The sequence below is a fragment of the Vombatus ursinus genome, unplaced genomic scaffold, assembly GCF_900497805.2.
Source record: "Vombatus ursinus unplaced genomic scaffold, bare-nosed wombat genome assembly UNPS02014812.1, whole genome shotgun sequence".
NCBI classification, from domain to species: Eukaryota; Metazoa; Chordata; class Mammalia; order Diprotodontia; family Vombatidae; genus Vombatus; species Vombatus ursinus.
The window spans coordinates 52,557,162-52,581,357 of NW_020954590.1; the positions used below are offsets into that span (position 1 = coordinate 52,557,162).

General features: G+C 39.0%; 1 protein-coding gene across 1 annotated transcript in view; it reads left to right on the plus strand.

Moving 5' to 3' along the window:
- Positions 1 to 21,791: 21,791 nt before the first annotated feature.
- LOC114053893 (laminin subunit alpha-3-like) overlaps positions 21,792 to 24,196 on the plus strand; it is a 325,673-nt gene continuing 323,268 nt past the window's right edge. Inside the window, exon 1 of the mRNA XM_027877010.1 lies at positions 21,792 to 22,115. Within this exon, the coding sequence (XP_027732811.1) occupies positions 21,834 to 22,115 (282 nt within the window). The 5' untranslated portion in view covers positions 21,792 to 21,833. The remainder of the gene's footprint in view (positions 22,116 to 24,196) is intronic.

Here is a 24,196-nt window from a genome sequence, read left to right on the forward strand (position 1 = left end):
TTTGAGTCAGGAAAAATCTGCCCTCTTTCTCTCCTACCTCACCTCCTCCTCTCCCTAGCTGAGAACAACAAAAAAAAAAACCCAACAAAACCCTGTTATAAACACAAAATCAAGCAAAACCGAATTGCCCATGTCCAAAAAGAGTATGTCTTATTCTGCACTGAGTCCTTCACCTCTATGTCAGAAGGTAAGCTTCATGTTTCATCATGAGTCTTCTGGGATTATGGTTGGTCATTATGTTGATCAGTTTCTAAGTCTTTTAAAGTTGCTCATCTTTACAACATCGCTGTTACTATATACACTATTCCTCTGTTACTGCTCACTTCATTTTGCATTAATTCATAAAAATCTCCTCAGGTTTTCCCTTTATCATTTCTTACAGTGCAGAAGTATTCCACCACATTTACATACCACTACTTATTCATCCATTACTCAATTTATGGGCACTTCCTCAGATTCCCAGTCTTTGCTACCTTAAAAAGAGCTATAAATATTTCTGCACATCCTTAGTCAGAGCTTATTTTGCTTAGGACAGATTCCCTCCCTCAATCTATCACCCCTCTAATTTCCCTTTCTCCCTTCTCCCCTTTCCCAAATTGTATTTCTCAATCTGTGTGTGCACACTTGTGTGTATTCTTTCCTCGTTTTATCACTTCAGATGAGAGTGGTAGGAAGTAGTATAGACAAGCTCACCTCCACAACTCCTCTAAACAGATCTAGAAAATGCACCAGACTTAATCCTAGTGGGGAAATCCAGAAAAATTCACAGTGAGTCATTTGTGTAGACCAACTTATCCTAGGGAGACAGATAGCGAGATCTGTAGATACTAGGGACCAGACAAGAGCATGCTGAGAAAGTGATCACCCCAATGTCAAAGGAGTGGTTATTCACCAGGGCAAGAAAAAGCTCTGAGTCCATACTGGGGCACCACCAGACCCATATGCAATGGGGACAGGTAGCAACTGGAAGCTTTGTTGCCTTCTACCCAGTTCTCAGTCACAGAGGGGACTGAGAAAGGAACCTGCACATGGGGGTGGCACTCCCAGGGAGGGAGGCTCTGGGCAATGTACCAAGAAAGAAGTTCAAAAACAAACAGCTATGTGACTCAGATCTCAGGTGCAGAGAAGGGTCACATTTCCAGAATCTAGCCCAGGCTGCAGAGGAATAACCAGCGTCTCTCTATTCTCTTTCCATTCTTCTTTCAAGATCCTCACATGTAGAACCCAGGCCTTATATAATTAGACTCCCTCTGTGATTTCTGATGATAGGGTTCAGTAGAGGTATATGTATCATCTCCCACATTAGAATGTGAGCAGTTTATCCTCTTTTAGTACTTCATGATTGCTCATTTCTGCTTACCTTCAGAGTTTCTATGCAGCTCCAGTATTTTCATCAGGAAAATTAGATATTCTCTACTTCATTAAAGATTCTTTGCTGGATGAATTATTCTTGGCTGTAAGCCTGTATTCTTTGCCATCTGGAATATTATATTCCAAGCTCTCTGCTCTTTTATGGTGATGGATGCCAAGTCATGTGTGATCTTGACTATGTCTTCATTGTACTTGAATTCTTTCTGAATGCTTTCAGTATTTTTTTCTTTAACTGAGAAACTCTGGATTTTGGCTATAATGTCACTGGAAGTTTTTATTTTGGGGTGTCTTTCAGGAGGTAACTTGTGGATCTTTCTGTTTCTACTTTGCCCTCTAGTTCTAAGACATCTGGAGATTTTCTTTGAAGATTCTTGAAATAAGATGTCTAGGCTCTTCTTTTTTCCTTTGTTCATGGTGTTCAGGTAGTCCAGTGATTCTTAAATTTTTTTTCTCCTTAATCTGTTTTCCAATGTTTTCCATGGTTTTTGCTATGAGACACCTTATATTTTCTTCTATTTTTTTCAATCTCCTGACTGTTTTAATATTTCTTGTTTACTTGTGACATCATTGGCTTATATTTGTTTCATTCTGATTTTCAAGGAATTTGTAACTTGGGAAAGGTTTTGCATATCTTGTTTATAGCTGTTTAATTCCCTTTCCAATTCTTTCCTCCATGGTTTTTATTTCTTTTTCATTTTTTCCCCTATGGTGCTCTCATTTCATTTATAAAAACATCCCAAACTCTTTTTTAAAAAAGTTTTGGCTCATTTCTTCTAGACATTTTAGCTGAATTTGTGCCTAAGCTGTTTGTTGTTGTTGGTTGTTGTTGTTGTTGTTTTTTTTTGGGGGGGGGTGATTTCTTGTGGATGTTTTGGAGTCATTTTCTTTTGTATTTGAGTCTTGAGTGTCCCTGTCACCATAATAGCTTTTTGCAGTGGGATTATTTTCTTTCTTTCTTTGCTTATTCTTCCAGCCTACTTCTTGACTTTAGATTTGATGTCAAGTGTGGGTTCAGTGCCCTTCTGGAGGGAAGATCTGGGCTAGTCCTGTTGCAGCTTTCTTGGGGTATTGAGTATTATGTTTCTTCAGGTTTTCAGGGACAGTTCAGGCTAGGTACTTGTAAGCTCTGATTTCTGTCCCCTAGTCTGAGCTTTGCAAGTCCCTGATGTTGGCTTCAGTCTGAGCAAGAGTAGCCTGCTCCTATACTCAGTCACTGTGCATCAACTGGCAGTCTCTGTTGGTCTTGAGGGACAGAACTGCAGGCTCTCCTTTACTTTGGGATTCCTGCCTTAAGCACTCCTCTGTAGGCTTCAGATTGGGCTAGAAGCTAGACCTGAGACCCCACTCTGCTCCTGAGGTTTGAGTCACACTACTGCTTCTGGTTCTTGAACTTGCTCCTCAACCAATGAGCGATGTAGGGCCTGCAGCTGCTCCCTATCCCTGAACACCATCCCTGGGCATAGGTGTCCTTCACTCTAGATCTGTGACCCAGACCTGGATCTGTAGATGCCAAAGCTACTAATTGACTCCTGTTCCTGGGCAATGCCCATCATGGGTCTGGTACTTCTTGTCTTGTTCACATCCTTTCCCTTGTGCATGCAAACCAAGAACTTGTAATGAGTTGTGTGGTTTTTTTTTTTTTTTAAACTCTGTTTCCCCGGACTTTAAACATGGAGCCAGGAAGCACTAAGTGGGAACAATTAGAGAGATACTGGGACTAATTAAGTATTTTTCTGTGTATGTTTAATAGGAAGTGAGCTGGCATAACAACCTTCAAACACTGTGCATTGTCCTGTGCACTCTGAGCAAATGTTTGTAGCTACACTCCTTAGCTCTGGTAGAAATGTTGTCATTGCGGGATCTCAAAAACATGCTCATTTGCAGGGTCAAGAGTCTTTCACGTACATGCCTAGCAGCACTGCAAGGATAAGTAAGATCATTAAATGATGTGATATTTCAGTGTTTATGATGATATTAAAGTTTGTTTTTCCTTTTTATAGCTCAACCGTGATGGTGGATTCATATGCAAAATTTCATTCATTCATTTCATAATATTTCTATGTAAAGCAATGTGCTAGGTACTATGGGAGAAAAGCAATATTTCCATCTTTAAGGAGCTTATAACCTTGTTAATATTTAATATCCTCTCAGGCTATTTCATTGGAACTATTTGACAAATCCCTACCAAGATGAATCTCTTAAAAGCAATGCATTTTGCATGAAAATTAATTGTAGCATGATACATCAATAAGTATCCACATATTTTTACACTTAGTATCTATAAGCCAAGGATTGGAGATTTTTTTGAAGAAGTGGACATATTTCTTAGATTGCTCATTTTTAATGTGAGAAAATTAAATCTTGATGTTAAAAAGAGAAAAGTTTATTAGACAGACATATTATTGAACTTTTAAAGACTGATGGGACAAAACTATGAGTGCTGCCACTTCTGATCCTTGAGGCAATATCTAATTGTAAATCAAAATTTGTGAACATAGGGTGATTGAAAGGGCAAGAAGACAGAGTATCATAGGGAGAAATAGGGACTTAGAGCTAGAAGGGGCTTTGGGGGTCATCTTGTCTAACCCCTTCATTTTTACAAATGAGGAAGCTGAGATCCAACAAAGTTAAGTGACTTGTCCAAAGTCACACGAGTAGGAAGGGGGAGAGCTAAGATTCAAACCCAGGTCCTGTAGCTTCAAATCTAGTTCTCCTTCCACTATGCCATGTTTTCTCCTTTCTACTTGCAGAGTTTGTTCAATAAATTGTAAAATGTCCTGAGTATCAGGACATGATGATTCAATTTCTCAAATCATTACTGAGCAATAAGATGACCTCACAATTCTTTAGTTTCCCAACCCATAAAAAGAGTATAGGAGCTTTTGCCTATCATCTTATAGGGGTTCTATGAGATGGTGGAAAGAAACACTCAGTAAAAGTGGAAACAGCCTACCAGTGATGCTTGTGGTAACACTCACTGATAGCCTAGTAGGCAGGGAATGAGATATCAAGGCTGAAGAAAAAAAAATAAACCAAAATTTGTCCTAGCTAATAACAAACGTATAAAATCACCAGTTCAGCTAAGTTGTACTTCAACACACGTAGCACCTCCAACTCGCAGGGTAGGTCCCAAGGAAGAGGTTATTTCGGTTTCAAGGAACTGGGTGAATTCACATACTCTCTTTAAAAACAAAAGTGACAACTTTTATTTTATTTTATTTTATTAATGCAATAACAAGTGTAGCAAATTTTTTCTGAAGAAGGCTTTAAATAAGCAGCCTCAAACACGAAAGAATCAAACACTGTACCTAGAGTCAAGCCTTATTGTAATGGATTCACATCACTTTGGAAAAATTTGTATAACCTTGTAAAAATACAAAAATGAGTTTTTAGCATCATAGAACTCTTTAAATAATAAATTAAATAAGTAAATGGTCCCCTCTGAAAATGCTGTACCAGGCCTGACTAAACTAAAAGGAAGGCATATTACATAGTTGTTCAGCAAACAAAAGCCCCAATATAGCTATAGATGTGCTATTAATTTTGTGGGGTAAAACAATTCCTGCCTGGAAGACATATTTGCCATTGTGAAAAGAGAACTATTCTTTAATCTCTTTAGACATTTTTTTTAAGGCAATTGGGGTTAAGTGACTTGCCCAGGGTCACACAGCTAGTAAGTGTCAAAAGTTCGGTCTGAGGCCGGATTTGAACTTAGGTCCTCCAGACTTCAGGTCTGGTGCTCTATCCACTGCACCACCTAGCTGCCCCTCTTTAGAAATTTCTTAAACCCACAATTGATTTTCCTGGAAACAAATATTCTTTTAAATCCATGCACTAAGTACATCTAAAAGAAACCAAGCCAGTCCAATTCATAATATACTTTGTATGAATAGTCAGTTAACATTTCATAGAGAGTTGAGGTGAGGCCCAAAATGTCAGCTCTATCTACTGACATGCACGAGTCGGAAATCATTGGTCTTTTCAATGTAGGCAGCATATCAAAATATATATTGCAACATATCTAACTGTCAATAAAGCGGAGGCACTGCAAATCCTGTTATTTCGAGCTGAGATGCTGTTCATGTGATTAAGCATTTTATCTGCACTTGTAGTGACTTGTACATTTGTTCAAATCCCCATTAATTTCCACTCTTAACCTTTGTGAAAAATGCTAAAAGTAGAAGCAAAAAACCCCCTCTAAGCCCCAAGTTGAAAGCACCTTGTGTGCTTTATTTTAAATTTTAAAAAATTTGACAACAGATTTTGCCCTTATGACTTTCTGCGGTTGACAAGAATAGCTTCTGACAAATCTCCAAAGCAAATTCTTTTTGCTGACCTGGTCCCTTCTTCAAGTTTAGGAGCATTTATTGAAAAGTTCCTTTTTACCTTCTTAACCTTCTTAAGTTTCATCTTAAATTTCTTAACATGTTTGGCTCAACCCCATTACAACCTCTTTTCAATGTAATGTGGACATAAACCAAGGATCTTCAGTGTTAAAGCCACCAGTATTGAATTCATCCTTAGGTTCTGTTGGAAAACCTTATGGAAAATAAATTGCAAGTCTTCTGTTCAAAATACAACTTATCTCTAATTTTCTGTATTTGAACATCAAAATAATTAATAGTATCTTGAATATCTCACTGCTGATGGACAGGTTGCTCAATGGGAGGGGGTCAAGAGCCTTCCACCCAGACACCTTCTTTCAAGCCCATTAAGCAGTTGGGGGCAGGACCGCTGAACAATCACAGTGCCACAGGATTGCTCCAGAGAACTGGCAGCAGGCAGTGCTGAGGCAGCTGGGAGAGAGCACTCGATGCGAGCATGGGTGCAGTGCCCTCTTTCCGTACACACCCTTATGCCATAGTTCATGAACCCCCATTGGTGTATTAACCTTACTAGTCACCCAGAGAGGATTCAATTAGTTCAAAGCAAAAACATATAATGAAATAGCATAGTATGAAAAATAGCAACAAAACATTTTTCTCATAAACTGGATATATATTCTCCCTTAAATAAATATATTCTCAGTAGGAAGAGTGGACACAAATGAGGAACTGGAGTGGCCAGGGAAATTTACATTTCCAATGCTTCAGGGCTGCAATAATCATTTGGCCATATCATTGTGCTTCTCTCACCAGACATACTTCCTGCTAGCCTCTTCTGATCATACCATCTCTACCTCTTGATATACTGCTGGTCACATGATTTTTTCCAACCAGAACCAATCCTATTTGGCACATGGCTGCGAAGCTTCTAGATTCAGTTGAAGTTCTTGGCTCTAAGGGATTTTCTGCCTAATGAGAAAAGTGAATTTTGCCACACTCTTTTAATTCAAGCCCCATGATTTTTTTTTTTTCACAGCTCTTTTGGTAGCAACCCTTGCCTGAGCTATTGGACCAGCAACCCTTCTTTTGTGAGGAAATTTTTTCCCCTGTTTCTTTTCTTTTTTCTCTTAAGGAGAGGCATATCTGTTCCTTTCCAGAATCTTGACTACCAATCCTTCCATCTCCAGGAAGAGATTCTTTGCATCAGGGACCAAGCTTAACCTTTTACTTAGACGAAATTTTCTGGTCTGGGGCTTGTGACCCTCTGTCACACACTTTGGCTTTTTTGAGCAATCACTATGCCTCCCAATTTTAATCACTAAAAGCTAGCCTCTTCCAATTAGGGGCTACTTACCCATCACAGCTAAGGGCCCTAAGATCCCTGGGGTTTCCACAGTTGTTAACTCCAAATCCTCTTCTGCTCTCCTACGTAGATGAATGGGGAGAAGTAAAGGCATAACCAATCAATTAATCAGTAATTAATCAGTGTTTACTAAATGACTACTATGTGTCAGGTATTTTGCCAAGGGCTGGGGATACAAAGACAGAAATCAAATAGCTCTTGTCCTAAAGGAGTTTACATTCTAGCGGGAGAGACAGCTTGTATGTATATAAGCGTATACAAAATAAGGGGTGGCTAGTTGGTGCAGCAGATAGAGCATTGGGCTGGTGGTCAGGAAGATGTGAGTTCAAATCTGTCCTCAGATACTTACTAGCTGTTTGACCCTGGGCAAGTCACTTAGCCCTATTTGCTTCAGTTCCTCATCTGTAAAATGAGGAAACACTGAAGAAGGAAATGGCAATCCACTCCAGTATCTTTGCCAAGAAAACTCCGTGGATGAAGTCCATGAGGTCACATAGAGTTGGACATGACTGAACCCCAACAATATACAAAATATGTACAAAGTTCACTAGTAGTTGGAAGAATCTGGAAAGGCTTCATGGAGAAGATGGTGCTTGAGATAAGTTCTGAAGGAAAAAATCAATTCTTAGAGGAGGAAGTTCATTTTAGACAGCCATAGCGATGGAAGGTAGAATATTGTAGGTGAGAACAACAAGAAGGCTAGTTTGACTGGACCATAGGGGCATATACACCATATGATAAGGCTGGAAAGATAGATTGGAATCAGGTTATAAAGGTTTTTAAACACTAAAGAAAGGGACCCACGGGGCCGGCTCATTGTCTCTCCCCTTACCTAGCCACATTCCTGGCCTTTCATATCCAGCAAAGGCTGAAAAAAGCTTTGGACTTATCACTGTACACACGAAAGACCAACCAGATTATAAAGCATTCTTTGTAGAGGAAATCCAAGTAGTTAGACTGTGAACTCTTCATAGGGTCTTTGGAAACTCATCTGACCAAGTAGCATCCAAATGTGAGTTAAAAGAATAATTACATGAGTTAAAACCAGTACTAGTATGAAGAGTCTAGGAACACCAGGGAGATGTGGTCAGAAAAGAAAATGCTGTACTGTTTTGATCAATATAAGGTTGAGCTGAGCTGAAATCATGAAAACTGATAGAAGAAATCCTTGGTTGTATCTTTTATTATACTGAAGGAGAACAGCCTAGGGAAGCCCTAGTATTCAAAAGAGTCAAATATAAAGATAGTGTGGTAGAAAGAAGACTAAAGTGGACATCAGGAGACTTGGGTTCAAGTTCTGGATTTGCCACTAACTGTGTGAGTTTAAGGAAGTCACTGAAACTTTCTGGGCCTCAGTTTGTTTCCTCAGCTAGATGGTACAGTGGATAGAGCTCTGGTCCTGAGTCAGGAGGACCTGAGTTCAAATTCAGCCTCAGATGCTTACTAGCTTTGTGATCCCGGGCAAATCACGTAACCCCATTTTCCTCAGTCATCTCATTTGAAAAATGAATTGAGAAGGAAATGGCAAATTACTCCAGTATCTTTGCCAAGAAGACCCCAAAAGAGGTCAGTAAGAATCAGACACGACTGAAAAACAAACCAACAACAAATGAAGTGTGGTTGGATAACGAAGGGGTAGAAGGGGAAGTTGATGAGAACATTCCTAATTAATTGATTTCCCCCCAATCTCATCCCAAACCTAGCTGATGAAATCATAGAAAGGGCAGATAATAGAGAAAACAAAATGTTAATATATTAAGCAAAGTGCTAAGATGAGTCTACATTAATACTTCTTTACAAAATGTGAAGAAATTTTCTTTAACGGAATTAGAGAGTAGCTAGCTATTGACTGGCCAAGAATATGCCCTGCCACCAAAGGATGGCCTTGAAAAAACAGAACATGTTCTTCAGATAGACATATTTGAAGCAGGAAGTAGCTACAAGGAATATTACCTCTGGCAGCAGAGAGGAGAGCCAGTTATAGAAGAACCCAGATCTTGAGAAAGGGATCCCTCTTTGCCATTCTCTTTTTCTGCCTCTGCCAGAGGACAGCTGGGGATGGGGAGGGGATTTATCTGTACTTTCACCCTTTTACTCATGGTGTTTTGCATTTGAGCTGTGAATCCAACAGGAAAACCAGCAGGGAGGATGGGCAGTCAGCGGAGGAAGCTGAGAAGACCATCAGTGTATTCAAAAGGGAATTAGCCCTGGTAGCCAGGAATAAAACAATGGAGAGAAGCAGGTCCAGGGGGCCCAGCTGAACAACCTTCTCAGCAGAGATGTTGTGCCCAGCAGGAAGGAGTGTGAGGACACTGAGGCACATCAGAATCCTGAAACCTTGGTTACATGTGTTCCCTCATTTCCAATGTACTCTATTTATGTTATTACTTTTTTTCACTGATGCTGTGTGTAAGTATATCAATATGAGCTTGAACTATAATTTTAGAAGTGAAGATCCATAGAATATCTTGAATTAGGTGTAGTGTTTCTTATCCCAGGGACCCAATCTGAGACCTGTCTGGCCTGGGAGGTAGGCCAAAGGATGTATTACAGAACGATATCGATTACAGGATAAGGAAAGCCCATTTCAGCTTTATGATACTATATGTTATAGAATGGCATACCTGACTATCTGATTTTCTGAGAGAAAGTAATGCAGCTATAAGAGTAGCTTTTATCAAGGGGAAATCCATTTAAGAAATAGAGAATCAAGAATAGGAAAGGAGTATTATTATTAAGCAACAAAGAAATTTTAAGCAGAGAACCTGAGGTATCTCAAAATTGGGAGGGAGCAGAAAAAACTATTTGGTATGTAAAATTGAATTTGGGAGGTAAACTGTTCAGCTTCCTTATTAATATGATTCTATGAAATAGTTTTCCTTTAAAAAAGAATTTTTTGAGCTTTTAAAAACATCACTGTCATTTCTCAATATCTCCTTCCATAAATCCCTCCTTTCTTTTTTTTCCTTAGCCAGCTTTTTAATAGCTTTTTTTCTTTCTCCAGCTTTATTTTTTAGTAGTATTTTATTTTTTCCAATTACATGTAAAGATGAACTTTAACATTCATTTTAAAAACAATTTTGAATTCCGAATTTTCTCCTTCTCTCCTTCACCTCCCCCTCAAGAAAGTAAGCAATTTGATATAGGTTATATATATGCAATCATGTAAAACATATTTCTATTTTAGTTATGTTGTGAAAGAAGAAACAGAACAAAAGAAAAACAAACAAACAAAAAAGTACAAATAGTATACTTTGACCGGCATTCGGATTTATCGTTTCTTTCTTTGGATGTAAATAGCATTTTTCCTCATGAGTCCTTTGGAATTGTCTTGGATTATTGTATTGCTAAGAATAGTTAGGTCATTCATAATTGATCATGGTACAATTTTGCTGTTATTGTGTACAATGTTTTCCTGGTTCTGCTCACTTCACTTTGCATCAGTTCATTTAAGTCTTCCCAAAAAACCCTCTTTTCTAACAAAGTACACCTAGGTAACTGACACAGTGACCACATCCAACTCCGACTAATTCCGCACCTACAGTTCACCTCATCGGCTGAGAAAAGGGCACTATGAGGACACTGACAACCTGAGAAGTTAAATGAATTGCTTAATGTCACTTGGCTACTAATTGCAGCATGATACTGCAATTGATTTTAATACAAAATGTATTGCCTTTTCCAGGAATTTGGTGGTGCTATCCCTCAGAAATAAGGTTCTAACATGGAGCCACACATACAATATGTGCTTCATTTTCTCAGACTGATTACTATGATTGGTAGAAATGCCTAAGTATTTTGTTTTTCTTTTGGCCATGATGGAAAGGTGGCTTCTGAATGCTTGGGATAGGGAATTTGAGGCAATGATGAAAAAGGAAAAAACTTTGTAATATTCATATTCCCAGAGTTCCTACTAATTGTGATATCAAGACAATTCCAAGGTTTTATATTTTAAAGTCAACTAGAAGACAGTTTAGAGACTATATAGTAACTCCCATTCCTGTTTTAGAGATGAGGAAATTGAGACCCTTGCTTAATGTCACAGAGGTAGCGAGTGGTATAATTTAGATCTGAACACGCCTTTGGATCCCCAAGTCTAGTGTTTTTTCTTTAATTTTAAGCTATCTGTATTTTGTACTGCATAGAACAAGCTGATTCTACTCCTCACCTTACTTTCTCCTAGCACAGACCCAAATAATTGGGTTTTGACCTGTTTTTTCTTTTCTCTTTTGTAATCATACCACAAAACCTATAGTTTGTTTGTTTGAGGCTCTCCTTTTATGTGATTTTACTCTCCCTTTTCCTGTCTCTTCCTTACACCACTGTATTTCTCCCTCTGTAATAATTATGTTTATTTTCATTTTTAAAATCTGCTTTTGTCCTGACCAGACAAAAGTGGACTTCATGACATCTCCATTCCCTCACCCTAGTCTACGTTTGAATAATCATCTTGTTATACCCCAAATACAAGAAATAGTAAGTTTCTCCAATTTACTCCTTTTTTTTTTGAACATTTCTTTTTAAATTTTTCTTTTTGACCACCTCAGTCTATAGCTCATTGTCCCTTAGAGGTGATAGAACTTTGAAGAGACAACAACCTCTTCTTCCCTTTCAAATGAGATAAATTTGTAAAGCGCTTAACACAGTGCCTGGCACAAAGCAAGCCCATTCATTAAGTGTGTTCCCTTCCCTTCCTCCTTTCAGAAAATAAGTACTTGATTGTCATTTGGCCCTTTCGAGTTGTTCAAACTTTCTTAGTTTTTTTTTTCCTTCTGTGGATTTTGCCTTTCAAAGATTCTCTCAAACTCTGGCTTTTTCATTAGAAATGCATAGAAATAATTATTTCCATTAAAAGTTCATCTTATTCCCTGCTGGGATTATGCTTAACTTTTTCTTAAGTGTAAGCCCTTTTCATTTCAATATATCATATCTAATTTTTTTATTTCTTTTCATTTAATAATCCTATGTAATTTTGACTGGAGTCCCTTGGTATGTAATCTGATTTTTCCTGGCTGATTTAAGGTTTTTTTCATTCATTTTTTCCAATGTGGGAGCTGTGAATCTTGGCAATTATATTTCTGGGAGTGTTATGTTTGTGTTTTCTCTCTGGGGGTAAACTGTGTATTTTGTCAATCTGTTTTTGGTCTTTTGGTTCTAATGTTTCTAAGCCATGTCACTTTATAATTTCTTAAATTTTTTGAAAGCATTTTATTTAATTATATTTTTTTAGGAGTCTAATGATCTTTATTTGATTTCTCTATTCTTATCTTTTAGGTCAGCAGTTTTTGTTAGTAGATATTTCGTATTTCTTCCAATTTTGTTGTCTTTTGACCTTACTCTAGTATTATTTCTATATTTAGTTTTTCATACATTTATTTCTATTATAGAATTTTTGAGTTCTGTTTCCTCCATCCTTTCGGGATATCTAACATGTTTCTAAGCTTCTAAGATGTTTGTCCCACTGTTTACTGTTTCCTTTATTCTTTTTTAGGCTTTTTAATTACTTTTTGATCCTTGCAGTTTTTCCATATTCTTTTCTAGGGTTCTGTTTATAACTATCACAGAATTATCTTCTTCTGGTAGAGGAGATAATTTGGCATTATTTTACCCCAAAATATTTCTTCAATATATTAGGAGTTTTCCTTTACCCCTCAGTCTCTCCACTGGTTTTATCTATCTCCACCCCTATGAGGGCTTAATTTTTTTTAACTTCCCCTTGTTAATGGATGGAGGACTCTGACTGAACAATTGTTGATGGGAGATTGTACTGAGGTGGCAGGTGAGTGCCCTTGATAACCATTTACCTCAGACTTTTCTAGTTAGAATCTCTATCCCAGCCCCCTTTTCCTAGGACCTGCTCTATCGTTATTTAGCCTTAGCTGGGAAACCAGTAGAGAAGTATAGGCCAAAGCAAAAAGCTCTTCTCAGCTTCCACATAAGAGCAGCACCTTCTTAACAGTTTCCGTCCCTGGAGACAATGAGTGTCTGACCCAGAAACCATCCTGGCCTCATAAAGCATCAGTTTCAATCACAGACTAGTTTCTGGTCTTTTTATCCCTTTGATCTTCATTCTTTGGACAGTTGGAGAGAAGGGAGTAAGCAGGGACAATGAATCCTCTGGATCTGGGCTTAGGTTTGCTTCCACCATCTCCTATCTGGTGTTCAATTCTTGGTTCATTTTTCCCTCAGAATCATGTCTTCTGCTATTCTCAATCTGCCTCTGAAAAAATACTTCACTGGCACCTAAATTTATTTATTTTCCCTTAAAACAAGGCCCATGCTGAAGTTGCACAGTTTAACTTGTGCAGGAGGCTTCCAGGTTTAGAACCAAGGATCTAGAGTATTGTACCATATTCTGAAAGAAAGTGTGGTGTTGTTCCTTTTGGGAAATTTTTTTTCAAAAGCTTTTCAAATTTCAAATTTTCAAAATTAAAAACATTTTTTGGCTCAGCTGCTACTTGAACTATTGCTACACAATAGTGTGGGGCTGGTATTGGTGTTGTGACTGGTAGAGCATGAGCCAGTAACATTTGCCTTTTATTTTTATGTTTTAAAATTCTGTGGAGAATTCACTTCTTTTTAATTATTATTATTTTACTTAGATTTGGACATTTCTTGTGGGAGGTGGAGATAAAAAGAGCCAGGCTTGGCTGGTACATCTCACTCAGCCATCTCCCTAGAAGTTTCTCCAGTGTTATTTCTGTTACACAACACTATTTACCAAGAGCTGTTCCGATTTTGTAGAAAGAACAAAACAAAATGATGTGCTCATTTAAATGTGCTTCATTCATAAACAGCTTAATTAGCTTAATTGTGGCACCAGGGAAATTATTTTCTTGTAAGACAAAATAGATTTACCAGACTTGTAATCTCAGGTCCTTTTCTCTAGGGGAAATCCTTCTCTAATACAGCATATTGACATTTAGGGTCTGATCAATGAAAGCCTAGGTCTTAGAGCGTACATAACCCCTGCTGGGGGTTTGCTTCTCGGAGTGCATAATGACACACTTTGGAATAGGGGTCTAGCTCTCTAGTTCAAAACTATTGTAGGTATTCTGTGACTATTTCTGGTTCTCTCATGCAGGGTGAAGAAAAGCCTTTTAATTGGCTTTTGAGCTGAGTGTGCATACAAAAGATATTAACTTGCAAAACTGAGTGCTTTCTTTCCTAGTGATGATTGGGTCAATGACTGTTGTTTCCCCTTGAGTGGAGAGAGAAAGGCAGTGCCAGTGGCCTACTCTTACCACCTAGGGCAGATGTGAAGTCACACATCAATGATGTGCTCTTTTTCTGTCTCTGTTAGATTCTTTTCTGATCTTAAAAGAATGAAAGTTGGAGATGCAACAGACTGGGCTATGACTTGGTGAGCTTCAAAATGTCAGAAGGATCACCAGAAGTCCTGGAATTGGAGTCCATACCAGAGTTTGCCAGAAGTCAAATGTGATGGAGAGTGTAATCCTGAGAGGCGAATTACAGGATCCAGTCCAGCAGTGAATTGACCCAGCAGCAGAGATCACCATGTGTGCAAGCAAAGAAATGACTGTCTATTGGTTATGCCACATTTGGAAGTGAACTTGGTGGGATGAATGCTTTGTAGTGACTGCTTTAAGTCTGAGTCCATTCTCCTCAGGGACTGAGGTGTTGAGAAGAGAGTGTCCCTAACTGGAGTGGGAGGGGATGAATTTATATTTCTGTTCTTGCTATATCTTCTAAGTCAATATTTCCTCTGAAACGTCTATTGCTGTTTGTTATTGTTGCTCAGTCATTTCAGTCGTATCCAACTCTTTGTGACCCCATTTGGAGTTTTCTTGGCAAAGATACTGGAGTGGTTGGCCATTCCCTTCTCCAGCTTATTTTACAGATAAGGAAACTGAGGCAAACAGAGTTAAGTGACTTGTCCACAGTCACGTAGCTAGTAAGTGTCTGAGGATGGATTTGAACTCAGGAAGGTGAACTTCCTGATTCCAGACCTGGCATTCCATCCTCTGTGCCATCTAGCTGCTCTTTTAAAAGCTAATTGATATCAGTTATTTGTCATTGCTATTGGGGAGATATCAACTGGTAGAATTGAAAGTAAAGTGTTAATCACTGGGCTAATTAATGAAGTAAGAGACACTAACTGCAATTGATGAAATAGATAGTGGGGAAACACACTGGAATGAGAGTGTGAGTTGATAGCCTTAGAAGCATGCCTCATCACTGACTCCAAGTTTCATCTAAAGTTCCACTTTTTGCAGGAAGCCTTTCCCAGTCCACTTTGAGTTTCGTGCTGTCTCTCTGACACTACTCTCGATTTATTCTGAATATATCTTGTTTGTAAATAGTTGTTTACATGTTATCTCTCCCATAGAGATATGTATGTGAGCTCCAGAGAGTAAGGCCTTTTTTTTGCCTTTCTTTGTAACCCTAGCATTTAGCATAGTGCCTGGCATATGATATGTGCTTAATAAATGTTAGCACCTCTACATTTCAGGGTGACCCCTAGAATCCTTAATGGGAAACAGAGCTAGAAGCTGTGCAGACACCCAAACTGTCATTGTGAATGGGAGTTTAGGAGCGTAAGCTTCAAAGTCTTTATTTCTACAGTCTCAGGTACTTTAATCTAGGCGAAATCCTTCTCCGATACTACACACTGGTATGTAGCATAACCATCTTCAGATCTGAAGTACACAGCTATGCATGAATCATTTCTGAGGTATTAGGAAAATGGCCAAACCCTAAATTCACTTGTGCTAGATTGAGTTTTTCTTTTAACACCCAACTATGCATTTCTATAGCACCTACCTGGTGCCAAGTAAAATAATGCCATTAGTTGTGTATAGAACATCTCAATAACACTCATACCACAGCAGGGCCTTTCTAGGGGCAATCTTCCTTATGCCTTCCCAGAGTGAACCTGGGAGGCATACACTGAGAATCAGGGGACCTCAGTCTTGTGCTTTTCTCTGTGAAGTTTTAGGCAAGTTTTGTAATCTCTTAGTGTATCAATCAATGATTGCTCCACCTGAAACCCTGCCATATTGGTGAAGTATTTTGAGCTCTTCTATATGTTGCATACCACTCTGCATAATGTATGATTTTAGACTTTTGTCTTGGGTGGTTATGATTAACTTCCTTAAAAGAAATATGAATAAAGACATAATTGCCTAAAACTTTATTTGATCTCTGACCTCAGAGAATATTGGTAAAATGTATTATCAATTAGTATAGATAGCTCCAGAGATCTATCATTATACAACAAATTGAGGAGAGGGAAAAAATCAGGGACACTGGTGGAGAAGATTTCTGAGAGAAAGAGAAACTAAGATTTCCCTGGATTCAAGTTGTCCATGAGAAAGCAGAGAATAATTCAAGGTCCCAAAGTACCAATCTGAGCATAGCCCTATTGACCTCAGATAGAGATGAACATACATGCTCATTTCTGAAACTTTATTGAGGCCATATCAATGCCATTTTTAGAAGCCCTCTTCCCTAGATTAGCATATATTTCTTTTTGCCCAATATTGTAATCTTCATATAGGCACATTTCAGGTGAATAACATCTGCAGGAACAACTGCAAGGGATCACTAATTTGCACATAGCCTGTCCATCCTGAATTATCTTCTCACTTTTGGTGGCAATGGTGGGATTAACTCTAGATAATGGATAACTATAAAGTCAGGTCAGATAATGAGTAGGAACCCAATTGAGACAATAATGGGGACTGGGAGAAGAGAGTAAGTATTTATTGTTCAGTCATTTCATTCATGTCTACTTCATGACTTCATTTGGGGTTTTCTTGGCAAAGATTCTGGAGTGGTTTGCCATTTCCTTCTTCAGCTCATTTTATAGATGAGGAAACGGAGGCAAAGAGGCAAAGAGGCTTAAGTGACTTGCCCAGGGTCACACAGCTAGTAAGTGTCTGAAGCCAGACTTGACCTCAGGATAATGAGTCTTCCTGCCTTTAGGTCTGGTACTCTATCCACTTTGCCATTATATAACCCCTAATATCTGCCAGACATTGTGCTAAGTAATTTTAACAAATATTATCTCATTTCATCCTCACAACTACCCCATGAGATAGGTACTTTTATTATGCCTATCTTACAGTTGAGGAAACTGAGGCAAGCAGAAGTTAAGTGATTTGCCCAGGGTCACACAATTTAGTAAGGGTCTGATGCCAGATTGGATCTTCCTGATTCCAGGCTCAGAATTCTTTCCACTGAGCCACTAACTGGAGCCTTTTCCTGTCTATGTTATTTATTACCTCACATAATGTACAATATTTGCCCCAATTTTTCATTTGCTAGGAATACTATTTATACTAGATATCTTGTTTGTCAGACTCCATACTCCAAGTATAGCCCTTAGAGGGCTAACTCACCTATAAAATATTTACTTAAGATATGCAGTTTTTGTTTGATCATCTTTGAAACTTTTCCCATTGGGCCAAAGGCATGAGTTTTATTGTAGGAGTGTCACCACAAAATTATTTTTTCCTCTTGATGAAAATGTGAAATACATGGCATTACATGTCCCTTACCTAGGGAATGTAATAAAAAGCTTGGCAAATAGCAATTCTGACTTTGAATGATGCAATAAATCTGGTTGCCATAAAGGTTAACATTGCTTTTTATAGTAAAACATACAAAATAAAATACTATGAGGAATAAGCCTTGGCTTTCTATTGACAGATTGCCAGTTATACCCTCTCCTCCTGACAGTGACAGTGAGGCAGGTGGGGAGGTTGTTAGCTTGGTTAAAAGAAGAAAACTTCCAGCCTCTTGTGTGGCAGGAAATTTGCTCTGTCTCCAGACTCTCTGTGAGGAGGTATGGTAGAAAGATGGGCTGAACTTAATCCTCTCTACCCTCTTTTCCACTCCCATGAAACATGGATTCAGTTAGTTGATCTTGTGCCTTGGGGTCCATGACAGACTTCTCCATTTTTTATTTCCTTTCTCGAGTAGGTGACTGAATTTAGTTTATGAGTCAGGAAATATATATGGGCTTAGAGACAACCTTGTTCATTTGAGAAGTGGGGAGGTCCCGGGTGCCACCCAATTGTAGATTACTGACAATCTGGGAAGAAGATAATGGTAACTTCTCTAGAATTCTTAGAGACAATGACCACCATCAAGTGGATTGGCATCAACCTTGTCTTTTCAGCAGCAGACATATTTCAGGAGGTATCTGGACCATGTAGAACTGAGGCAAAATGTAAAATGCCTAGTTGGCAGTCTTATTAAAGGCCTTCTATTCTGATGTTGTTTAAATAATCAGCCTTCCAATGATTGTAATGGTAGTTATACTACTGAATTCTGTTTAAATCATTTTGTCTTACCCGCACTTGTAAATATCCTGGGTTTAGTATTCCTTTTATGTGTAGGGAAAAATTACTTGTCACAGACCCGATTTATATTGTACATTTAGTATGTTTTTGCTTCCTGTTTTTTTGTTGGAAGTCATAGATATGGGCCATAATCTAGACCAGTGCTTCTTAAACTGCAGGTTGGGACCTCCAAAATTTGCCAACAGTAAAAAGTTTCTGAGTGTGCAGTGACCAAATATTAATTAAAAATCAAACACATAATGAATCTGAGGTGTTTCTGGCAGTTATGTGATCTCTTAGTGTATCAGTTCTTGCTCATAAGACAGGATTGATCCACCTGAAACCCTGCCATATTGGTGAAGTGTTTTGAGCTCCTCTGTATGTTATATACCATTCTACACAATATATTGTAGTTATGATTTTGGACTTTTGTATTGGATAGTTAAGATTAACTTCCTTAGCAGAGATATGAATAAAGAATCAGAACAAAAGGGGAAAACCATGAGAAAGAAAAAGAAAAAAAAATAAAACAAAAGTGAAAATAGTATGCTTTGATCTGCATTCAAACTCCATAGTTCTTTCTCTGGATGTGGATAGCATTTTCCATCTTGAGTCTTTTGGAATTGTCTTAAATCATTGCATTGCTGAGAAGAGCTAAATCTATCATAGTTGATCATCACACAATGTTGCTGTTACTGTGTACAATGTTCTCCTGGTTCTACTCACTTCACTCAGCATCAGTCAATGCAAGTCTTTTCAGGTTTTTCTGAAGTCTGCCTGCTCAGCATTTCTTATGGAGCAATAGTATTCCATTACATTCATATACCACAACTTGTTCAGTCATTCCCCAATTGTTGGGCATCCCCTCAATTTCCAATTCAATTCTACCACAATTCAATTTCAATTCTACCACAAAAAGAGCTACTATAAATATTTTTGTACATGTGGGTCCTTTTTCCTCCTTTTATAATCTGTTTAGGATACAGATACATAAATAGTAGTATTGCTGGATTAAAGGGTAGGCACAGTTTTATAGCTCTTTGGGCATAGTTCCAAATTGTTCTCCAGAATGATTGGATAGTTCACAACTCCACCAACAATGCATTAGTATCCCAATTTTTTCACATCTTCCCCAACATTTATCATTTTCTTTTTCTGTCATATTAACCAATCTGACAGGTGTGAGGTGGTATCTCAGAGCTGTTTTAATTTGCATTTCTCTGATCAATAGTGATTTAGAGCATTTCTTCATATGACTATTCATAGTTTTAATTTATCTGAAAACTGCCTTTTCATATCCTTTGACCATTTATCAGTTGGGGAATGACTTGTATTCTAATAAATCTGACTCAGTTCTGTATGTATTTGAGAAATGAGGCCTTTGTGAGTCCTTTTGTATTTTTATTATGTTCTTTTTCTCTTGTTTGGTCATAAATTCTTCCATTCTCCATGGATCTGATAGGTAAACTATTCTTTGCTCTCCTAATTTGCTTATAGTATTGCCCTTTATGTCTAAATCATGCATCCATTTTGACCTTATCTTGGTACAGGGTGTGAGATGTTGGTCTATGCCTAGTTTTCCTAGCAGTTTTTGTCAAATAGTAAGTTATTACCCCAGAAGCTGGAGTTTTTGGGTTTATCAAACAGTACATTACTATAGTCATTTACCTACTGTGTCTTGTGTACCTAATCTATTACACTGATCCACCACTCTATTTCTAAGCTAGTATCAAATAGTTTTGATGATTGATACTTTATAATATAGTTTTAGATCTGGTACAGCTAGCCCACCTTGCTTTGCATTTTTCCTCAATTCCCTTGGTATTCTTGACCTTTGTTCTTCCAGGTGAATTTTATTGTTTTTTTCTAGCTCTATAAAATAATTTTTGGTAGTTTGACTGGTATGGCATTAAATAAGAAAATTAATTTAGGTATAATTGTCATTTTTGTTGTATTAGCTAGGTCTACCCATAAGTAATTGATATTCTTCCAATTATTTAGATCTGACTTCATTTGTGTGAAAAATGTTTTGAAATTGTGTTCATATAGTTCCTGGGTTTGTTTTGGCAGGCAGACTCCCAAATATTTTATATTGTCTACAGTTATTTTAAATGGAATTTCTCTTTCTATCTCTTGCCACTGGGCTTTGTTGGTAACATATAGCAATGCTGATGATTTATGTGGGTTTATTTTATATCCTTCAACTTTGCTAAAGTTATTAATTATTTCAAATAGTTTTTAGTTGATTCTCTAGATTCTCTAAGTATATCATCATCTCATCTGCAAAGAATGATAGTTATGTTTCCTCATTGCCTATTCTAATCCCTTCAATTTCTTTTTCTTCTCTCATTGCTAAAACTAACATTTCTATTGAGTAAAAGTGGTGATCATGGGATTCCTTGTTTCAGCGCCGATCTTGTTGGGAAACCTTCTAACTTATCCCTATTACATATAATGCTTGCTGACGGTTTTAGATACTACTTATCATTTTAACGAAAGCTCCATTTACCGCTATACTCTCTAGTTTGTTTTTTTTTAAATAGGAAGGGGTGTTTTATTTTGTCAAAAGCCTTTTCTGCATCTGTTGAGATAATCATATGGTTTCTGTTACTTTTGTTATTGATATGGCCAATTATGCTGATAATAAATCTCACCTGGTCAAAGTGTAATATCCTCGTGATAAATTGCTGTAATCTCTTTGTTAATATTTTATTTAAATTTTTGGCATTAATGTTCATTAGAGAAATTGGTCTATAAATTTCTTTCTCTGTTTTAAGCCTCCTTCATTCTTACCCAGGGTCTGGAGACTGAGATCCTGATTTTTGTTTGGGTGACTGAGAACATAAAACACTGGAAACAAGGGATAACATTTCACCCCGTTAGGCAAAAAGAGGCTCTAAAATTAGAAGGGGCAGGCATCACTGCACTCAACGCTTCGGGCAAGGCAAACTATGGACACCCACTTGCTACCCCGAGATTTTTCTCTCCCCCAGGTAGCAAAAAATTAACACTGGAAATGAACACGGGGAGACTCCCTTTTTTCAGAAATTTCTGCTGGGTCGGTTCCCTCATCCATTCAATTAAAAATGCCAAAAGCAACCACAACCTCTCCTTTCATTGACAACTGAGTGACCTGACCCGCCTGCTACAGGTTTTCACCTCGACGAATCAAGTTCCACTGCCCTCCTTTTCTCCCTCTCTTCCTTCCTTCTCCCTGGATCCGCTCCGCGCGCTCCGCTGGGGAGGCGCTTAGTAGCCGCCTCCTACGACCGGGGGTGTGTTCACTTCTTTCTGGGACAATCTCCAAAAAACAAAAGCAGACCAAGGCAGGGCTTTCTGTCCACTGCTGCTGCTGCTATTGAGGCTGCTGCTGCTAAGGCCACCGAGCCCCGCTCAGAGACAGCTGGAAGGTCGGGTGGACAAGGCAGAGCGGGGCTGGCACTCCCTCCTGGGCCCCGGGACAGGATGGCCAGGGTATGGAAGGGGAGCCCGGCAGCTGCTCCTGCGCCCCGGTGGCTTCCGCGGCTTTTCCTTCTATTGCTGTCCCCGCTTTCCGTAGCCGCCGCTTCTCCCGACCCGGACACCGGCTTCAGCCTTCACCCACCCTATTTCAACCTGGCGGAGGCGGCTAGGATCTCGGCCACTGCCACCTGCGGGGAAGAGCCCGGGGGCGCGAGGCCCCGGCCCGAGCTCTACTGCAAGCTGGTGGGGGGCCCCATCGCCTCCACCACGGGCCACACCATCCAGGTAAGGCTGCGGCGGCGCGCGTGGGCGGCGCAGGTTGCGCGGAGAGGTGGCAGGTTGCCCCGGGCGGTCCCGCAGGTTGCCCGGGGTGGAGGGCGGCTTGCCCAGGACTTAGTCTACTGGAGACTTTTGGGAGAAGAGGGGATGGTTCAGTGAGTGCCAGCTCCCGGGGCGCTCAGGGAACTTAACTACCGCGTGTGTCCAGGAGGGAACAAATCCCCAGCCCGAGGTAGAGAACAAGGAAGGCATGAGAGCTCTTGCAGCTGACCTTAGGGAGAAGGGTACTTGATCTGAAGTCAGAGACTTGGGTTCGAGTTCCGAGTTGGTTACTTAGAAACCTATGACTAAAGTCCTTTCACCTTCGTGGGCCTCGGTTTTCCTCCTCTGTACCAGAAGAGTGTTAGGCTAGATAGTCCTTAAACTCCCTTCCATCTCTGAAGCCCGAGGACAGGAGGCAACAATGAAAAGAAGTGTATTTTGGGGGGGAATTTTTAGAAAAAGTCCCAAGTACAATTTGATGGTGAGAGATGGCAGGACAACCAAGATAAACTTCTCCTTCTGCTTAATTCCAGACTTCCCTCCTCGTCAGGGATATTGTTTCTCCTTGTTCATAGGTCGATAGTAATGGTGAATGTCACAAGGTCTGATGAAAAGTGGTTTCCAGACTTGAAGTCGGTAGTCCTGAGTTTGAGTCTCAGTTAGTTCAGTGACCTTGGGCAAATGCCTTAATTTCTCAATGTCAGAGGATTATAGGATAGTAGAGTTGGAGCTGGAAAGGACTTTAGAGGTCATCTAATAATAAGAGAGTCCACACCTCTTGTTGTTCATTTTTCAGTCTTGTCCGACTTTGTGACCCCATTTGGGGTTTTCTTGACAGAGGTATTGAAGTGGTTTGCCATTTCCTTCTCCACCTCATTTGACAGATAAGGAAACTGAGGCAAAGGGGGTTAAGTGACTTGCCCAGGGTCTGAGGTTGCATTTGAACTCAGGAAGATGAATCAAGGTGATGCAGTGGGTAGAGTGCCAGGGCTGTAGTCAGGAAACCAATTTCCAAGATTAAGTGATTTGCCCAAGCTCAGCTCCTCTGATTACAAATCCAGTTCTCTTTCTAGCGTGTTGTATTGTGGACAAATACACTTATTCTAAAGTCTTGCTTTTAGTATGTAAGTAAAACTGGTCAGATCTGTAATTAGGGTGGGCTAACTGGGGCTTTACTTAAGAAAGCCAAATTTGGAGGGCCCTGATAATATTTAAAATCTTTGAGCAGCATAGTAACAACCTTGGAACCTAGTTAACAAAAATGATTAAAATAGGAAGCTATTAAATGGTGAGCTAGGGTGAAATTTTCCCCCTACCCCACCTCTCACTTCTCAATTGGGGCTCAAGCCCCAAGGCTATGTTTGTGGTGTTTAAGTTCTCAAAATCTTACCAAGCCCCAAATGCTTTCTTTATTGATGTTTGTGGACCAATTTAGCTAAATATGAAGAGGCTTATCAACAGGTAAGTGGCAGGATGATAATCTTTCAGTCACAGAAGCTCTGGAAGATTGTCTATTTATTAAGTTGTAGAGGAGTTGTGATCTAAGTTTGTGGGATATCGTTCTTGGATGTCTTGAAGTTTTGAAGAATATTTGCACAACTGACTCCAGAGGGGTGATTTGAGGAAAATGCTTTGTAAAGCATTCTATAAATGTGAGTTATTATTATAGTTTGAAGGGATGTTAGACATCACCCCATCCAATTGCTTTTTTTTAAAATTGTTGATGGGTTATATTTTAAAAAATATTCCCAACATTCAAATTCTGCCTTTTACACTTACTCGTTGTGTGACTGGGTAAATCACTTAACATTTTTGGGGGCCTCAGTTTCCTTTTTGTGAAATAGGAATAATTGTGCCTATATGACATATCTCACAGGGTTGTTTTGAAGAAACAAAAGTATAAAGTGCTAGAAAATTGTGAGTTATTAATATTGCTGAAGAAAAGGCTAGAGCAGGGATAGTTTCTGCCCTCAAGCTGTTTATAATTCCAATTAATTATACTCTGATTCATAGTCCTAGGCAGAAGAGGAAGAGACTTTCTTAGA